Source organism: Leptidea sinapis, chromosome 30 (assembly GCF_905404315.1).
Source record: "Leptidea sinapis chromosome 30, ilLepSina1.1, whole genome shotgun sequence".
Lineage (NCBI taxonomy): Eukaryota > Metazoa > Arthropoda > Insecta > Lepidoptera > Pieridae > Leptidea > Leptidea sinapis.
The window spans coordinates 3,192,275-3,210,232 of record NC_066294.1 but is presented as its reverse complement, the minus strand read 5'-3'; the positions used below and the strand labels follow the sequence as shown (position 1 = coordinate 3,210,232).

General features: G+C 34.3%; 1 protein-coding gene across 4 annotated transcripts; it reads right to left on the bottom strand.

Annotated features, from left to right (window-relative positions):
- Positions 1-705: 705 nt before the first annotated feature.
- Positions 706-16,090, bottom strand: LOC126973921 (glutathione S-transferase 2-like). 4 transcript variants are annotated; one of them, XM_050821292.1, is made up of 5 exons: positions 15,923-16,090; positions 15,684-15,820; positions 4,875-5,042; positions 2,781-2,923; positions 706-1,782 (listed from the first exon to the last, which is right to left on the bottom strand). In XM_050821292.1, exons 2-5 carry the CDS (start codon positions 15,814-15,816, stop codon positions 1,612-1,614), a joined length of 615 nt encoding a protein of 204 aa, XP_050677249.1. In that variant the 5' UTR covers positions 15,817-15,820; positions 15,923-16,090; the 3' UTR covers positions 706-1,611. The 4 variants fall into 4 exon arrangements, with proteins under 4 accessions (XP_050677249.1, XP_050677251.1, XP_050677250.1 ...); XM_050821294.1 differs by lacking the exons at positions 15,684-15,820; positions 15,923-16,090 and adding exons at positions 8,272-8,408; positions 9,461-9,528; XM_050821293.1 differs by lacking the exons at positions 15,684-15,820; positions 15,923-16,090 and adding exons at positions 8,272-8,408; positions 9,343-9,512.
- Between the last annotated feature and the right edge of the window lie 1,868 nt (positions 16,091-17,958).

The following is a 17,958-nucleotide window of genomic DNA, read 5'->3' as shown; positions in this document are numbered from 1 at the left end:
TGAACGCCATATTCGTGTTGCTGTTGTCAGGCATTAAAAATATCCCAGCTTCAAACGTACCTGATATTATCAGAGCCCCTACATTCTCCTGCAAAAACAGGTTTTGAAGGTTTCGAAGGACGTTGTCGAGCGACGAAGCTCATTCCATTTTGGTATTTGATGATTCGCTAACTATGAGCCTTATGAGAAGCTCATGGTCGCTCAGAGGGCAATAGAAAGGGCTGCGCTCGGAGATTCCCAGCGTGAACCAAACAGAAATTAGGAGATCCGTAGGAGAACCAAAGTCACCGACGTAGCCCAAATGGTTGCAAAACTGAAGTGGCAGTGGGCAGGACACAGCTCGGCGGACAGGTGGCCGTTGGGGCAGTAAAGTCCTCTGGTGACCACATATAGGAAGACGTAGTATTGGTATGTAGGCCCCCCACAAGAATGACCGACGATCTGGTCAAGATCTTTGGCTTAGGCCTTTGTCCAGCAATGGACGTCTTTTGGCTGAAATGATGATGATAAATTGGTGAGTTCCTTGAAAATCGCGGTGTGGCAGACCACGCCAAGATGGTGAGGATGACATTCAAGTCCACGGCGTATTATGGCGTGTGGAATCCGGCAGCAGGAATCAAAACATGATGAGTTATTGTAACATTCCCCTTATAAATAATAAAATAATATACTTAACTAAGACAAGATCGAAATAAAAATCTCCGCTTTTCATACTAATGTTATTTATTTAAGATCATAACTATTATATAAAAATACTATGTGCTTTTTTAATATAAAAATAATTCTATGTTAACCATATAATATATTCTTGTATGAGAAACCTTTGTGGCTGGTAAGTGGTCACCTCCTCGTGGCGCAGAATTACAAGTGAACCAACCAAAAGGTTCCAATTATACCGATGGTACTTCACCAGGAATTTTTATATAATAAGGACAATATTTAATAGAACTGTGATATACTTTCCAATATAGTAACAATTAAACTTAACTTCAAACAACATGAGTTTAAGCTGTTTGTACGGATATGCAACGGTGTGTAAAATCAAGACATAAAAGTCAGAAGTGAAAATTTTTTTAGAGAATATCTAATAATTTTTTCAACAGGAGACACATTCCTTTGTACAAAATCTTTACAAAATTTACATCCAATTGATTTAAATTATTAAGGAGAAACAAAAAATTACCCGTCGTTTAATTTAATTTTGGCTTCACATATTAGCTACTTTTTTAGCTGGTATTTAGGTACCGATTACTTTGCTTTTTCGCCCACGCGGGTAGGTCACTCCTGTAGCGTTTAAACATCTGCATGTCAAGTGTATGTGTAATATAACACCCCTCGCGCCCCACGCCAGAGCTAGGAGCCCTATTTTTAGCCCATTCTAATAATTCTCACCAATAAAATTATCTTTAAACTTATTAGTTTAGATTGTGCATTAAGTCCTATATTCACACATCGCTAACATCACCTAAATACAGTATCTGAAAAACAAAATGCATACGAGAGACGGAGAATGTATTTTGTGACGTCATCATCGTAGTGAAGAAATAATATTAAGAGACAAATTAAGATCAAAGCTTCTTTGAAGATTTTCTTCTTTGACATTTTAGTAGGCTAGACGTCAGTTTTGGGCGCCTTGTCGCTGAACTCCTTGACCTTGGGCAACGAGTACACGTTGTCAACCACCTGCTTGAAACTGGGGTACTTGGTCTCCAGGTCTGGCATCTGCAGCATCATCTTCAAGTAGTCGAACATTCCGGCGAAGACAAAGTCTGCCCAGGTCAACTGAAAATAGTTTTGAGGCATTATTAAAAAAAAATCTGTTCGGTACTGAAGACATTTATGAGGAGTTATCCCACGAAAAAACAAAAGCAATGACAATTTTAAATGGCTCGATAATTAACTAGATGGCGTTTTAAATTTGTCATTAGTCAAACTGAAAAACCTATCTGATAGAATTATTAATCGATAGAGCTATATTCGAAATACTTTGAAATAAATTTATATTAGGTTAGGTATATATATATATATACCATTAGTTTAATATTAATATCTGGAAGACCGAGCGTCTCTCTCGTTCTCGGATTTTTAAAGATGTACATAACTTGAAAAAATAAAAACTAATACGACATCTGGATTCGACCCGGTTCGAATCGGTTCAAATCGTTTCGTTCTTCTGTATTCCGGATCACCCAATATCCCATCTGAGCTTTTGTGCAAAATTTACCTTTGTATTCTAATGATATTGTAGCTGTTTCTCATTAAAACACGGATAAAACTACATTTTTTAAAAATTTAAACATAGCTGGATCGATTTATTGGCCCCGAAATCCCCTGTATACTAAATTTTATGAAAATTGTTGGAGCCGTTTCCGAGATTCAGATTATAGGTATGCAAGAATTGCTCGTTGGAAGATATAAGATTAGATATTATGGTAATATAATTTATGACTTCAGCAAATATTTTTTAATGTTAGAGATTAACTCCCAGAACAGAATCGAATGCTGAGTTTAACATTGTAGTTTTTAATAGTGATTACTGATAAGAAGGAAGTTTGGGCGACATTGAACAAACTAGTAAAGCTAGTGAAATTACTGGGCAAATGAGACTTAACATCTTATGTCTCAAGGTGACGAGCGCTATTGTAGTGCCACTCAGAATGTTTGGGTTTATCAAGGATCCTGAGCAGTACTGCATTATAATGGGTAGGGCGTATCAATTACCATCAGCTGAACGTCCTGCTCGTCTCGTCCCTTATTTTCATTAATAAAAAATAGCAAACCTTGCCGAGTGCAATATGGCCGTTGTTACTCTTGATCATCTGATCGAGACGCTCCAACAGGAACGGGTACAAATTCTTGGAGTGTTCTTCGTGTTTCTTGGCTTTCACAGCTGCGTCTGGCTCGTATTGAACCAAAGCTGACTCTGAAAATATATTACAATGGTTCATTATTATAATAATAATAATTTATAGTGGCCGGAGTCATCTTTTAGGCAAATAATGCCCGTACCATGTGTCTCCGCTCTTAAAATTCAGCAATGTGTTATTTGTAACAAAAGTTTTATTGTCATGGTAGTGGAATAATAATAAGGTTGTAAAATGAATAAAAATTTACAATTTAAATATTTGAAATGAAATGAAAATGAAATTTTATTTGCAGGAAACATTTGTACTTAAGATGTTAACAATATAATGCATAATCCAATATGTTTCGTCAATTGACATGCAAAATATGTTACAAAATTGTCTAAACACTACTCGTACTGTTATACCGAAACATGTCGGATTTCACAATGATATCATTAATATTTATAAAATAAAATTTTAAGATATTATAATATGAGACGTAAATAACTAAATAATTCATTTAGTACCTATGTCATTATACCTATTCATTAAGTATCTGTCATAAAAGTATATTAATTTACATATATTATTATACAAATAGACTAATTCAAATTTCTTAGGAAAGTTATTTTTGCACACCTTATCAATACAGCGACATAGATTTACAATAATAATGAGAAGAAAATAATTTATTAGTCTTTACATGACTGAGATAAAAACGAGTGATGCCTGGTGTTCAGCAAGACGAGGAAACCAAATCAGCGACATCGCACAGCTTACTAGCCACATACTAAACAATAAGGGAATAAATTGAAAGACCAGTACAAAATTGACAGGACCGGAGCCGATCTGTGAAGAAATAAAGATATAACTGAACCTGGAAATATAGCAAACAGCGCCGGGAGAAAATCAAGAGCCAAACACATTCTAAAGCTCTCAAATGCTTAGATAGGTATATATCTCTAAGAAGAATTCTCTTGCAAAGGTCAACTCGTCAACGAGTTGCTACATATGGTGCCTTGGTCGAGCTTTTACAGTTAATACAATATTATTGTATTTGTTTGATGCAATTACTAATTATGACAGTAATCACGACCATCACGTCATGTTCACGAAGAATCCTTGCACAAACAATTAATTCAATATTTTCATATTTAAAACGCTTTTTTTATGACACTAACATGACTTTCAGCTGATGGTAACTGATACGCCCTGCCCATTAAAATGCAGTGCCGCTCAGGATTCTTGTAAAACCCCAAAAGTTACAACTGCGCTCGTCACCTTGAGACATCAGATGTTAAGTCTCATTTTCCACACACAAACACAGTAACGCTTACACATTACTGCTTCACGGTACAAATAGGCGCCGTTGTGCTGCCCATAATCTAGCCGGTATCCTGTGCAAAGGAACCTCCCACTGGTAACGCTTTTTAGCTTTGAACATGATTCATATATTATTGGATGCAGCACCTTACAAACTTAATTGATTTTGGTAAGGATATCACAGCTAATGTACAATACTCATTAATTTAAAGGCCTAATAAAAGTGGCCTCACATTTTCCGAACATATTATAATATGGTAGATTCAGAAACTAAAATTAAATAGTTATGAATAAAAATTAGAATTAAGTGGTAACATAACAAGGTTCTGTTTTACATCAGTCTACCTACCACAAAAACCTCTCTAAAGACACAAGTTGCTTCTGGCAATGGTCGACGATTACCCTAGATTCTAGATATACCCGCATAACCAAGACTACAACAGCATCTCCAGTACAATCGACAATTTCCTTGAATCTAAATTGGACGAAGTTCCTGAAAAACGTTCCAAGCTGCAAACATCACATTTAAAGGAATTCGTGTTTAAATTTGAATAAATATTCTATACATGTGGGTAGGTACTAAGTCATGATGTCATTTAAAGCGTTAATATGAATGTCATGACCAGTTTTGGACATGATTGTGGTTTGGAACGTTTTTCTGGAATAACGTCTAATTAATATGTTGTTAGTATTTTGACAACTCACTTGCACGAATATCATTGACAAACTCGATGTTCTGGTCGATTTCAAAGTCCTCCTCGATGTTAGCACCGGCAAGTCCGTATTTGTGACCCAGGTATCTGCCCGTGGCCAAGCTCTGTGCATATTTCTTGCCGTCTATCTCCAAAACGGGCATCTGCCCGAACGGAGTCGCTGAAATGTTTACAAATTATCAACCCGTGTCTAGTTTAAAATTTATTTTCTTTTACATTTATTTTCTCAAAATTAATTTACGCGCTTTTTTTGAAGGTACCCATGTCGTATCGTCCCGGAAACACCGCAAAGAAGCTCATTCCACAGCTTTGTAGTACGTGGAAGAAAGCTCCTTGAAAACCGGACACATCCAGAGGGTGGGGACCGACACACATCCAGATGATGGGGATGATATCCTAATTTGTGGCATGTCGTGCGAAGGTGGAATTCGGCGGTAAGAATCAGGTGAAACAGCTCGGAATACTGCCCCTGATAAATGCGTTAGAAGACACATAAGGAAGCGACGCCAGCCATTCACAGAGCACTGGGTCCCCGACAATTCGAGCTGCTCTGCGTTGCACGCGGTCAAATGGATCGAGCTGATACTGGGGTGCGCCAGACCAGGGATGACAGCAATACTCCATATGACCGGACCTGCGTTTTGTAGAGCGCTAGAATGTGGGCCGGCTTGAAGTTGTCTATCTTAATAGAAGCAACGTAGGAAATGGAATAACCCCATAACTCACGCCCATAAGCCAGCTGGCACGTGATCCAGTTTGACAGTGCACATAGCCGAGCGTGACGGCTTCGTCTCATTCAATGCCCAGTTTCATCTATCATAATTTTGGAAGATGAAACATGCCTATTCGTGTGTTGATAAATTATAATGAACCAACCTCGACAATAATATGTAGCAAAAACTGTAACCCGTCGCTGTAAATGCAAATTGCCGACGGGTATTTTCACGAGTTTCAAGGCTAAAGTCATTATGTGATTATTTGCGTTATATTGAAGATCTTTTTTTTTCATATCGCATTACATCATCGCGCCATGTTTTCGAGAACTTGGTCTGAGGTAAGTAGATTTTTTTTTAATGAAAAAGGGACGAGACGAGCAGGACGTTCAGCTGAAGGTAATTGATACGCCCTGCCCTGCCCTTTACAATGTAGTGCCGCTCAGGATTCTTGAAAAACCCAACATATCTGAGCGGTACTATAATTGCGCTCGTCACCTTGAGACATAAGATGTTAAGTCTCATTTGCCCAGTAATTTCACTAGCTACGGCCTTCAGAGCGATACACAATAACGCTTACACATTACTGCTTCACGGCAGAAATAGGCGCCGTTGTGGTACCCATAATCTAGCCGGCATCCTGCGAAAAGGAGCCTCCCACTGGTTACTCAATTACCAGTACCACACTCGCACAGAACAGTTAGGTTAGTGTCGAGGATCATCCCTCCCATCCTCCATCCCTCCTCTTGTGGGTTTTGAATGACTGAACCGCCACCATCTATTTTCCATTATCATTATCGTTATCCACAACTGTTACTAAGTACTAGGATATTGGTGGTATGATACTGTGGACTGATAAAATAATATATGTCGCACTTATCGCAAAATCTAAATAAGTACTCGTTATATCAGATAAATGATATTGATGTTCATGGTGACAAACAACTTTGATGATAATGAAACATTCAATTCTCCAAGCAATCTTAAAGAAACATTATACATATAAATAAAATTAGGGTGTCTGTTCGTAATATTGAAATAACCGTTTTTTACTACATGTATATGAATATATTATGTACTGTACATACACCAAATAAACATTTTTTACAATTTTTGGTATGTCTGTCTGTCTGTTTGTTTCCGCTAATCTCCGAAATGGCTGGACCGATTTTGTCGCGACTTTGATTGGCAGGTAGCTGAAGTAAAAAGGAATAACTTAGGCTACGTTTATTTAGATTTTTTTTAATTTTAGAAAGATAAATTAATGTTGCAATGTCCAAGAAACGGCCTAACTCTAAAAATAATTTATATGGCAAAACAATGTTTGCCGCATCAGCTAGTTCAATACTAAAAAAAACACAAGTATACATCCCCTCACATACAAAAACGGAAAAAAACATCACTATTTTGTATCATTATTCGAATTATTAATAACCTAAATTGATTAAAGTGTGAACCTGTAATTCACAATCAGATCATGTTCGCAAAAACATTTGTCATGTTAATTGATTGCTTTTAAAATGTTAGAGAAATTTTAATCTCTGATACATAATCTTAAATCTTAAGTGGGAGGCTCCTTTGCACAGGATGCCGGCTAGATTATGGGTACCACAACGGCGCCTATTTCTGCCGTGAAGCAGTACTATGTAAGCATTACCGCGTTTCGGTCTGAAGGGCGCCGTAGCTAGTGAAATTACTGGGCAAATGAGACTTGGCATCTTATGTCTCAAGGTGACGAGCGCAATTGTAGTGTCGCTCAAAATTTTTTTGAGTTTTTCAAGAATCCTGAGCGGCACTGCATTGTAATGGGCAGGGCGTATCAATTACCATCAGCTGAACGTCCTGCTCGTCTCGTCCCTTATTATCATAAAAAAAAAACATTATTCGATGGAAAGAAAAAAAGACAAAACTTAGCTAAGAATGACATGAAGATCAGCTGATAGTGTGTTAGCATCCATGATCACTGAAGCAAGAGGATTTAAAGAAGACTCAAGAGTGACTATATAATCAAATTAATTATTTTTGTATCATAATATGTTTCGAAATCAGTAATAATAAGTAACTAAAATGTTTGATATATTGTACATTTTTACTATAATCTTTATTTATATCTAAAAAAAAATGTTTGTACATGATCCTAATTCCCATGTTTATGTAGTCGCCGGGCTAGCATGATGCTAATATAACCTGATCCACATTGAAATTAATGACTCATTTCGTGTGCGATCGCCCGGGCTGCCGGGCCAACTAGATAACTGGAATTTGTTTGTTGAATTCACCAATTCACTTGAGTCAACAGCTTCCTTACTTTTAGTTTTTAATATTGTTTTGTATAACTTGCAATGAGCGATTCTCTCCTAACACAGATTATCTAAATCTACCAGGAGAGTTTCATATGTGATTGTAAATGACTGTGTACAAATAAAGAAATTTTGAATTTGAATTTTTCATCCAATATTCTGAGACTTGGGTAATAAAAATGACTTTTTAGATGTAATAATATTAGTAGATGTACTTTATTATGTGCCACATCAGAGATAATGTTATAGGCCTTAACTATGGACTTGGATACGGTGCTATTAAATTAAAAAAAAAATATAATTTTACATCTATATTTTATATTAGTATTGTGCAACAATTTATTATTATTGTTGTCAATTAATAGTATCTACTTACATGGCTTGAAAGCTGGCCATTGCTCAAAAGGAACCCTGTTATCTTCAAACTCTTCCCCGCCATATGTCAACAGTAAACGGGTGGACTCACCAAGAGCCTTCAGAGGGAAGTAGTGGAAAACTATTTTCGGCATCCTTCTAAAAATTTATACCAACCTAAATAGGTAAAGAAACTGAAATTTTTAATTTTGAAACATTTGATTCACAGGTTCCTTACTAAACATTTACTAAACTAGATATGTAGGTACTCCTATAATGTTAGTCTGTTTATCAAGGGTAACATAAAAAAAATACTGTAATATGTATGTACCTACCAATTGTTTTTATAATACCCATATGTACATTGTTCGAAGTAAATCCATCAAACAGCATTATATTATAAATATTGCTTAGTAGATAAAATTAATTGTAATAAAACCATGTGTTGCCTTTAGTAAGGCAGTACGCGAGTAACCATTGATCGGTCCGGTCCTAGTTACCATTAACCATTTGCCAATCTTTTTGTGGTCCTTATTAAATTACTTTGCAATAAGATATTATAATGACACATTCAAATTCTAGCAGTACTTTAAGAATTTAATTTACTTTTTCAGGTCATAAAATAAATATATTTATATATCCTTAATTGTGACCATGTGATTATTCCGTACCTATTAAATATAAAAAAAAAACTTTAAAATGATATCGTAAGTATGGTTCCCAATCAGTAAAATGATATCAATAGCTTTTTAAAAATCGAACGAGAAGTATCTATCCAAAATTTTGATATTATACACTCCCATATATTTAACACACTAACCCCCTTATTCATAATAGTCTACTAACTTAAAGCATCGCTAATTTTCACTCTGTCTTCTTCTATTGACCTAAGTCAGAATGAGAAAAAACAGCGGCGGCTGTTTAAAGTTAGCGGACCATTATAAATAAGGGGGTTAAAGATTACACCTGTATATATCAGAAGGTACTTTAATCCAATATAAAGATTTTTTAAATAATAGCTACTCTATCATAGTAATAAATAAACACTTTCCCGATATAGGTATCTTTAAAGTTTCAATTTCTAGGTACTTACAAAAAAAATATTAAAAGATTTGTTTCAACTTTTACTCTAATAACAGAAGAACACCGACCGACACACCAAGGCGGAAGTGTTAAAACTAAATAACTTAAGTAGGTTAGTAGGTAGGTACCTAATTAAAATTCAAATCAATTAAACATAAACTAATGGCTACTATCACAAAACAGGCCCCAATCTGTTGACAATTGAATCATGAATGATCAATGAATGTTGATGTGTCAGCTGTCATGTTCTCTTGACAACCAAGCTGACAATCTTTCAATATTTTCGGACAAAATAACAACTGTCAAGTTACAATAGGTAGGTGACAATTTACCATAAAGAAAAGATCAACGCTTGAAACACGACAAGCATTTTTGTGTTACAAATAATGTTCGTGTGTGTAATAATAATTATGTTTTAAAATAAGATATATTTTTTTCTAATTCGACGTAATTATTAGTAGATTTGCCGGTAAGGCCTGCATTACAATAATAATCGGCAAAAGTTATATTAGGTGTCGTTTGATTATCGACTCTATCGCCAATGAGGCTCAGTAGTATCTGGATCAGGGGCGTGAATATCACATAGGCAATTAGGCAGTGCCTACATCATTATGAACCTAAATAAATGTAGCACTAAAGTTAATTAGTTTAATTTGGTTCCGATATTTTAATACTATTGAACATCTGATACTAAATACCTACGGGTAAAGCAATCTAATATTCCACAGCTCAACTACGACTAGTTAGATCCACAGTGCCTACCTTGCTAGAAAACCATTGCACGCCCTTGATCTGGATAAACCACTACTTCAAAGAAAATCGAGTAAAGTCGAGATTTTCCGGAAAGGAAGCTTCTATAGTATCATCCGAAAAGGTTGGTTTGGTTAGTTTATCTGGCAGTACCGGATACAGGATTAATTAGGACGCGTGGTCTAGCATAATTCATTATTTATGGAAGCCGATTGACAGGGACAGGACATTAAAGGTTAGACATCCTTCTTAAATAATATAATACGATGTGATAGGTGAGAACATAAGTCTAGTTGGATTTAATACATATAAAATATTCATAAGATACATAATAGCTTTAAGGGTAAATGTCTACACTTCTATAATGAAGTCCCAGCCACTGTTCAGGCATTATCTATAAATAAATTTAAATGTTTTATAAAAAAAATGGCTCTGTCGTAAATCCTATTACTCCACTGCTGAATATCTAAATGATCGGACAGCCTGGGACTAGATTGTGATTATTTTATAGCGATAGAAATGACTGTACAATATTGTATAATTTTATTGAAAAGTGCGCAAAAAAAGAATGCTGGTTTAAATCGCCTTTACTCACGCTGAATCGTTGATCGTTCCGACTAGTTTCAGACCAATTGGAAGTCCTACATCGGAGTCGTCATTCGCGGCCCATCTTGCACTGCTAATTTGCGCTCGTAGTTGAATAGTTCTTGATTTAGAATTTTGGCAGCGCATAAATGCGATGATTTCTATTATCCGGATAATTATTACTCAGGAACAAAAACGCATGTTCAAAAGAAAAACAAAGGAAAAAACATACAAACACAAAAAATATCCTCAATTAAATGTCACAACACTATATGCTAACCCTCTTATTCATAAAAGTCTGCAAACTTAAAGCATTGCTAATTCTCACTCTGTCTTCTTCTACTGACCTAAGTCAGAATGAGAAAAAACACTCCTTAGCGGCTGTATTAAGTTAGCGAACCATTATGAATAAGGGGGTAAAAGTTTCTTGACGAATTTAGTTATAAATTTTTTGATTTCTAATTTAGTCGTTAGATCCCTGTACGTAATTCATGAGTCTTCATATATTTATAAGAAAAAGTTTTGGGAACATTTAAAAATTTATTTTATATCATTATTTAATTTATTACGTCATTTAGTATCAGTATTATTTTGTAGTGTTTAGGTAAAGTTATAAGTTTGTTTACCGTAATTGTTACATATATCAGACATGTTACACTTCAATATATAAAAGTGGTTTCTATGGATAATATTACATGTAATGTGGTTGTACTTATTAAATAAATGGATGTCTATATCGATATGTCACATAATTTTACTTTACTGCATAGTGCCAAATACAAACCGGCCAACACTACCTTAACCGCCATGTTATCACAACGAAGAAGACATTCAATTACCGAAATATTAGGGTTTACATAGATATGGCAATGAACTACGGAGTAAAAACACTGAGCTGCTGGTGGTGTTATAATATATTTTAAGTGTGGATTACAAATATAAAAAGAATATTGTGGATGACAGAATACCTCAAAGTACCGCATTTGATTCTATCTGGGTAATATATTATGTACTAAAGTAATATTAAGAATTATCATACATCATGTGTACAGGACCATCACCATATTTAAACATTCCGTCCTTTTAAGAAGTCATTGCCAGGGATAAGTAGAAATTTATCAAAAATATATGTAGTTTCATCAAATGAAAATGAATTAAAAGAAGCAATAATTTCCATGACCTTTGCTATAAGACACACAGCCAATATAACGGTGGTAATTTACTATATTGATTTTCTAAATTACTGCCAAAAGTAGTGGCCTCTATATTTTGCTTGAATTATGGACTTAATTTATAGGCACTTTATGCCCATAGTGCTTAGTATTACAATTAGAAAATATTTTCACATGCCTGTTTGTTGCCAAAGTAATATAAACAAAATTTTCAATGTACACCATTTTTAAATTATTTCATAACCATTAAAGTTGTGTGTCATCATCATCTAGTATCTGATAAGTAACAAGTATATTGTGATAAGTTATCACTCCATATTATCGTACCACCCACTAGGTACCTAGCAACAGTACCTACTAGATAACATTTAAATTAAATTTTTGGTCACATAGAGTAAACTATAATAAAAATGTTAAGAGCTTATATGGGGTGAAGAATGTACCTACTAGGAAACATCATAAGAGATTTGTGTAGCTTAAGAACTAATCAGCTATTTCCAACTCGGCACATTATTAGCAATTTAAAACAAAGATTCCCAGACATTTTTTTTTTCATATGTCACTTACAAAATTTAGCTGCGGCTACATTTTCACCATATTCCCAAAATAAGATATAAATGTGAAGAATATGTAATGTTTTTAAAGTGATAACCCTCACTTCTAGCATTGATACACAAATATAATTTGAAAAACAAAACTTTATGAAGCCACAACCTGAGAGTTGAACAAAGCAAACAGAATTTTATAACAAGGCGGTACTCGTATGGTTAGCTCAGTTGGTTAGAGCACCGCCATGGAACGCCATGGAATTCCTTGTGTGAATGTGGTCTAGATGAGGGAAACGTGGATCATTTATTCTTCAATTGCCCTTTAACGCAACCTTCTTTATATAATTTTATACCTCCTGAAATTCCCCGCCCAACTTCCTTTAAATGTCTCCTCTCCCTAGTTTTCGCTCCTTTTGTATATATTTTGTGTAAATATATTAAAATAAATAAGATTAAGTTGTAAATAGCACTAAGTACTTATATCAAATAATTTAAGTAATTATATTTGTGTTTGTCCCTTATAGTCCTAACAGCATGCATATTTGTTTCAGGTATAAGAAAATGAAACTTGTTTCAATCTTAAGCACCGATCACTACCATTAAAATTAGTAAAAGAATACTCTAAGCTTGGTGGTCTACCTTAACGTGACATTGGCAAACTTGTTGTATACCTTCCACAGGAGCCATAGTAGGAAGAATAGAATAGAATACTTACAAACACTAGTGTAGTGTGCTGACATCTAGTCTGAACAGAGTGTGTTAACTATCATTGTCACTGTCACAACATCGACAGTGACATTAACCATGTGACGTTGAGTGCTATAAACGGAATGCACAGTACAGAGGAAGGCAGTTCTAATTAGTTGTTTCACTCGTGAGGAAACATTGAACATTACAACTAGCATTGATTCTTTTTAAATTAAATTTCCAGAAATAATAAAGTTTGTCCTTGGCATACACATCTATATTGGTGAAGATGCAAACAAGATCATTCAAGATTGGAAGCACGAACACAAGTTATATTTCGTCCTTACGTCGACATGTACTGAATATGGAATAATAAACAATTTTAATTCTACTGAATATGGAATAATGTATAATATAAATAATATTTACAAGTAACCGTTACTGAGCTTCGTCATATATTATCTGACTACATTGATAGCTGAGAGTCAAGACATCATTTTAGTTCTACACTATCGAAAGTTGATAATTTTCGATTCTTCATCCCATTTAATAAACCTAATATAATAACAACCCATTTTTTTTTATGGAATAGGAGGACAAACGAGCGTTCGGGCCACCTGTTGTTAAGTGATCATCGCCACCCACAATCTCTTGCAACACCAGAGGAATCGCAGGAGCGTTGCCGGCCTTTAAGGTACATCTTGTACGTACATTAACATTAAAACAAAATTCTTTTCACTGCAAGGTGTTCCTGGATATTCTTAATAATAATTAATGACAATGCTCCATATAAAATTCAACCAATTGAAAATCTTATTGAGATTTTGCAGAACACACAAAAAAAAGGTCCTGAGTAATAATGATGAGGATGTGTCAACTTCGGTTATTAATGGGTGTTAATGTAGACTTAAATAGCTGTTAATTATTTACACTTTTTTACCTTCTTTGAATCAAAGCGAAGAAGCACTACGAAAGTTAAATTATGTTGAAAATGTGATCTGAAAGATGTGTTTTTTGTTTGGTGGTTGAAATCGTCTTAAACAGGTTTTACTGTTATGTTCTTTAGATTCATTTTGCAATAGAAAGCAACCTTTAGTAAAAATAGTTTAATACTTATAAGCACATACATACATCCCTTCCTCATACAAACACAAAACACAAAATTGCATCAATATTTTATATACTTATCTTTAATTAATTATTAGTGTGTGAACATATTATTCACAATTAGACAATGTTTATAATAAAAACTAGTTTTACATTTATACTTTTAGTACACTAATTAATCAGTGATTTCAAAATTTTAAGAATTTTTTTAATTAATGATACGGATCCATTAAAAGCTTAGCAATATTACAGCCACCAATTACACTGAAAGCAATGACCGATGATGACTGACCCTACTACTCCACAGCGGAATATCTAAGAGATACAACAGCCTATAAATCTCAAAGAAAAATTTAAAGAAATAAATATTATGACTGTTCATTGTCAGTTGTTCATTTATGAAAATTTAATATACAATCACAAAAATCATCACCTTTTTGCTCTTAATAGTGATTTTCATTATTATAACACTAGAAATAAGGGATTGCTTCTAACTAATTCTAGTAGGCTTCATAAGATACATAATAACTTTAAGGGTAAATGTATACACTTCTATAATAAAGTCCCAGCCATTGTTCAGGCATTATCTATAAATAAATTTAAATGTTTTATATAAAAATGGCTCTTGTCATAAATCCTATTACTCCACTGCTTAATATCTAAATGATCGGATAGCCTGGGATTAGATTGTGATTAATTTATAGCGATAGAAATAACTGCACAATACTGTTTATTTTTATTGAAAAGAGCGCAAAAACAATGCTGGGAGAGTTTCTTGCGCCGCTTCTTCTCTCTCAGAGCACCATTTGTTTCCGAAGCGATAGTAGTATCTAGCAGTTATTAGAAATGACATCAATCAGAATTCTAAAGGAATTAATTTTGAGAAAATAAATGCCTTTATATTATGATAATTTAAAAGCAATGACTGTACAATATTGTATAATTGATTAAAGATTGCAAAAAAAAGAATGCTGGGAGAGTTTCTTACACCACTTCTTCTCTCTCAGAGCACCATTTGCTTCCGAAGCGGTAGTAGTGTCTAGTATATTAGAAATTACATAAAAAAGAATTCTAAAGGAATCAATTTGAGAAAATAAAGCATTTGAAGGCCTTTTATGCCTTTATATTCACATGTCATCTTCTACAAGAATAAATGAGCTTATAAGAAAGGATTGATGCTATTAGAAGCTAACATTACTTCCCTTGCAGTATAAAAGGACCTTGGCAAATGCAGGTCAATAATCCCTTTATTATTAGTCCTGTTAAATATTATCTATTAAAATAAAACATTAATTAAAACGCGGGTAATTGTAACTATGTTATTACATTAATTTTGCGGAAAAGATACCATTATATTATATTATATTATTATAAAGCCGGCGTTTCGAGACTTTTCCAGATCAGTTCCCGCAATTACACGCGTTTTAAGCCTTTTTTATAGTTTTATATAAATGTGTAACACTCGCGTTAATCAAAGAAATTACTTATTATTATCTACTTACATGGCTTGAAATCTGGCCATTGCTCCATAGGAACTCGGTGATCTTCAAAATCTTCCCCGCCATACGCCAACAATAAGCGGGTAGACTCACCAAGAGCCTTCACAGGGAAGTAGTGGAAAACTATTTTCGGCATCCTTCTAAAAATTTATACCAACTTCTTTAAATAACTTGTCTTATTGATATCAGTGTTCAGTCCCTACTCCAAAGCAAAGATTCAAACAACATAAGTGTGTACTTACGAACAATTTTATTAGCTCCAAGCAAGTTTCAAGGCACAAGCACAGAAAGACAAGTTCACAGAACTAGGCAAAGAGAATTTAAACACTACGTTCACTGTTCAGAACTGGGGAGTGGGGACACTATTGTCTATTACTCGTATAAAATATAAATCAAAGGGAATGTAAACTAAATTCCACAGAATACTAGCGTAAAATTTGATCTGATTTGATTTTTATAAAAAGATTATAGCCGTCATCTGTCAATCTATTATTCTATGCACGTTTCATACAATCGAGTGAATCGCTTTTTTCTTAGAGAGTTTCGCTAGGCTGATATAAATAGCCAATTTTTGCTGTACCGTGTCAATTATATAATAGTATTAAAAGAGGTAGATATGTCACTAACGCGCCGAAAATCAATCGCCTAAATGGAGTCAATTGGTTCATGTGGTCCTAGTCGCTCTCTCGATACGAAAACGGTACACACGCGTTTGTTGTTGACAGAATTGCTTACAATTTTATTTACAGCATTAAAATGGCGTCTTGTGTAATGCGAAGATGCACTAATTACGCAAGTAAAAAAAGCAAAATTAATGGAATTACATTCCACAGGTAAGGGATCATGAAATAAAGTATTTTATTTGATTTCAATATTTCTCTAAATAAAATAAATATGGCGGTACGACATCGCGTGCCGGACGGAATAGTGCAAGAGCCCGTGAACCCCAGACCTACGGTATTGTATAAAAGCTGAAAGTTTGTCAGCGCATGCTTCCAACACAGGTAAGAACGATGGATCATTATGGAGTTTGCGTTACAGTGGCTTTGGCAGGTAAACGGCACTAAAGGCGTGTAAAATACCGATCTAAATACATCAAATATTATAGTGCTACTTTCGGTATTACCTTCAAAATATTATTAAAAATCACGTTATTCATTGCCAGACCCTTAAAATACCAGACACCCTTAATGTTTATGAAATTATAGCTTTTAGTATAAAAGATGATTTTTATATAAAATACTTGGGTCATAAGTTGATGATGTTTCCTGATTGATTAGCCAGACACTGATGATAGTTCCAACCCCTTGCCAAACAATAATTGTAAATCGCAAGAAGAGATTCGTGATAAGAATGACACAAGTTATTATAAAGGATAAAAGAATAGATTGATGACTACATATTATTTTAAAATTAACTCACATTTTTTAATGTCTCGTCAGAAAAAAATAATGTTATTTTATCACTAATTTTGTTGCAAATAACACTAATGTCACCCATGACTTGATGTGACTTGACTCACTTTTATTTACAAAGTCACATAAACAAATTGTAAACATATACTCTACGTATATATATATATATATATATACGTACGTATATATATACTACGTACAATATATGTATATATCAATTATATTGAATTTACTTTGTAGTCTGTATATATTCGAAATATTTTATATCTTTAATTAATAATAAATATTAAATTAATAGTACTTGAAGATAGTTTATTGTCATATTATTTTAGCTCATGTTAACAAGTACCGAGTACTAAACAATACATGCGCAGTAGAAATATCAACTGCGCGATGAGGGACCGCGGTAGACTTAACTCGCCATCTTACTCGCACTCATCCATATGCATACTGCTTCGCGCTCTCCTACAGCTACCGTACATGCTTGTCTGGCAAGGGGTTGGAACTATCAAAAGTGTCTGGCTAATGAGGAAACATCATCTACTTATTACACAAGTATTATATATGAAAATCAGCTTTTATACTATGACGTAAGTAAAATTATTATTTCATGAACATTAAGGGTGTCTGGCAAGGGGTTCCCACGATGTTATGTGTCTGGCAATGAATAACATGATTTTAATAATATTCTGAAGGTTATACCGAAAAAATTTATTATTTGATATATTAAGATCGGTATTTTACGCACCTTTAGTACCGTTTACCTGCCAAAGCCACCCAAACACCATAATGGTCCATCGTTCTTACCTGTGTTGGGAGCATGCGCTGGCAAACTTTCAGCTTTTATAAAATAACGTAGGTCT

Bases quoted from the DNA above. Each gene is read 5' to 3' on its own strand.
- LOC126973921 (XM_050821292.1), bottom strand. From the start codon at position 15,816: ATGCCGAAAATAGTTTTCCACTACTTCCCTGTGAAGGCTCTTGGTGAG. The intron at 5,043-15,683 runs GTAAGTAGATAA...TAAACATTTCAG, and splicing joins ATGGCCAGATTTCAAGCCAT to CGACTCCGTTCGGGCAGATG. The intron at 1,783-2,780 runs GTTTGCTATTTT...AACTATTTTCAG, and splicing joins GCCATATTGCACTCGGCAAG to TTGACCTGGGCAGACTTTGT.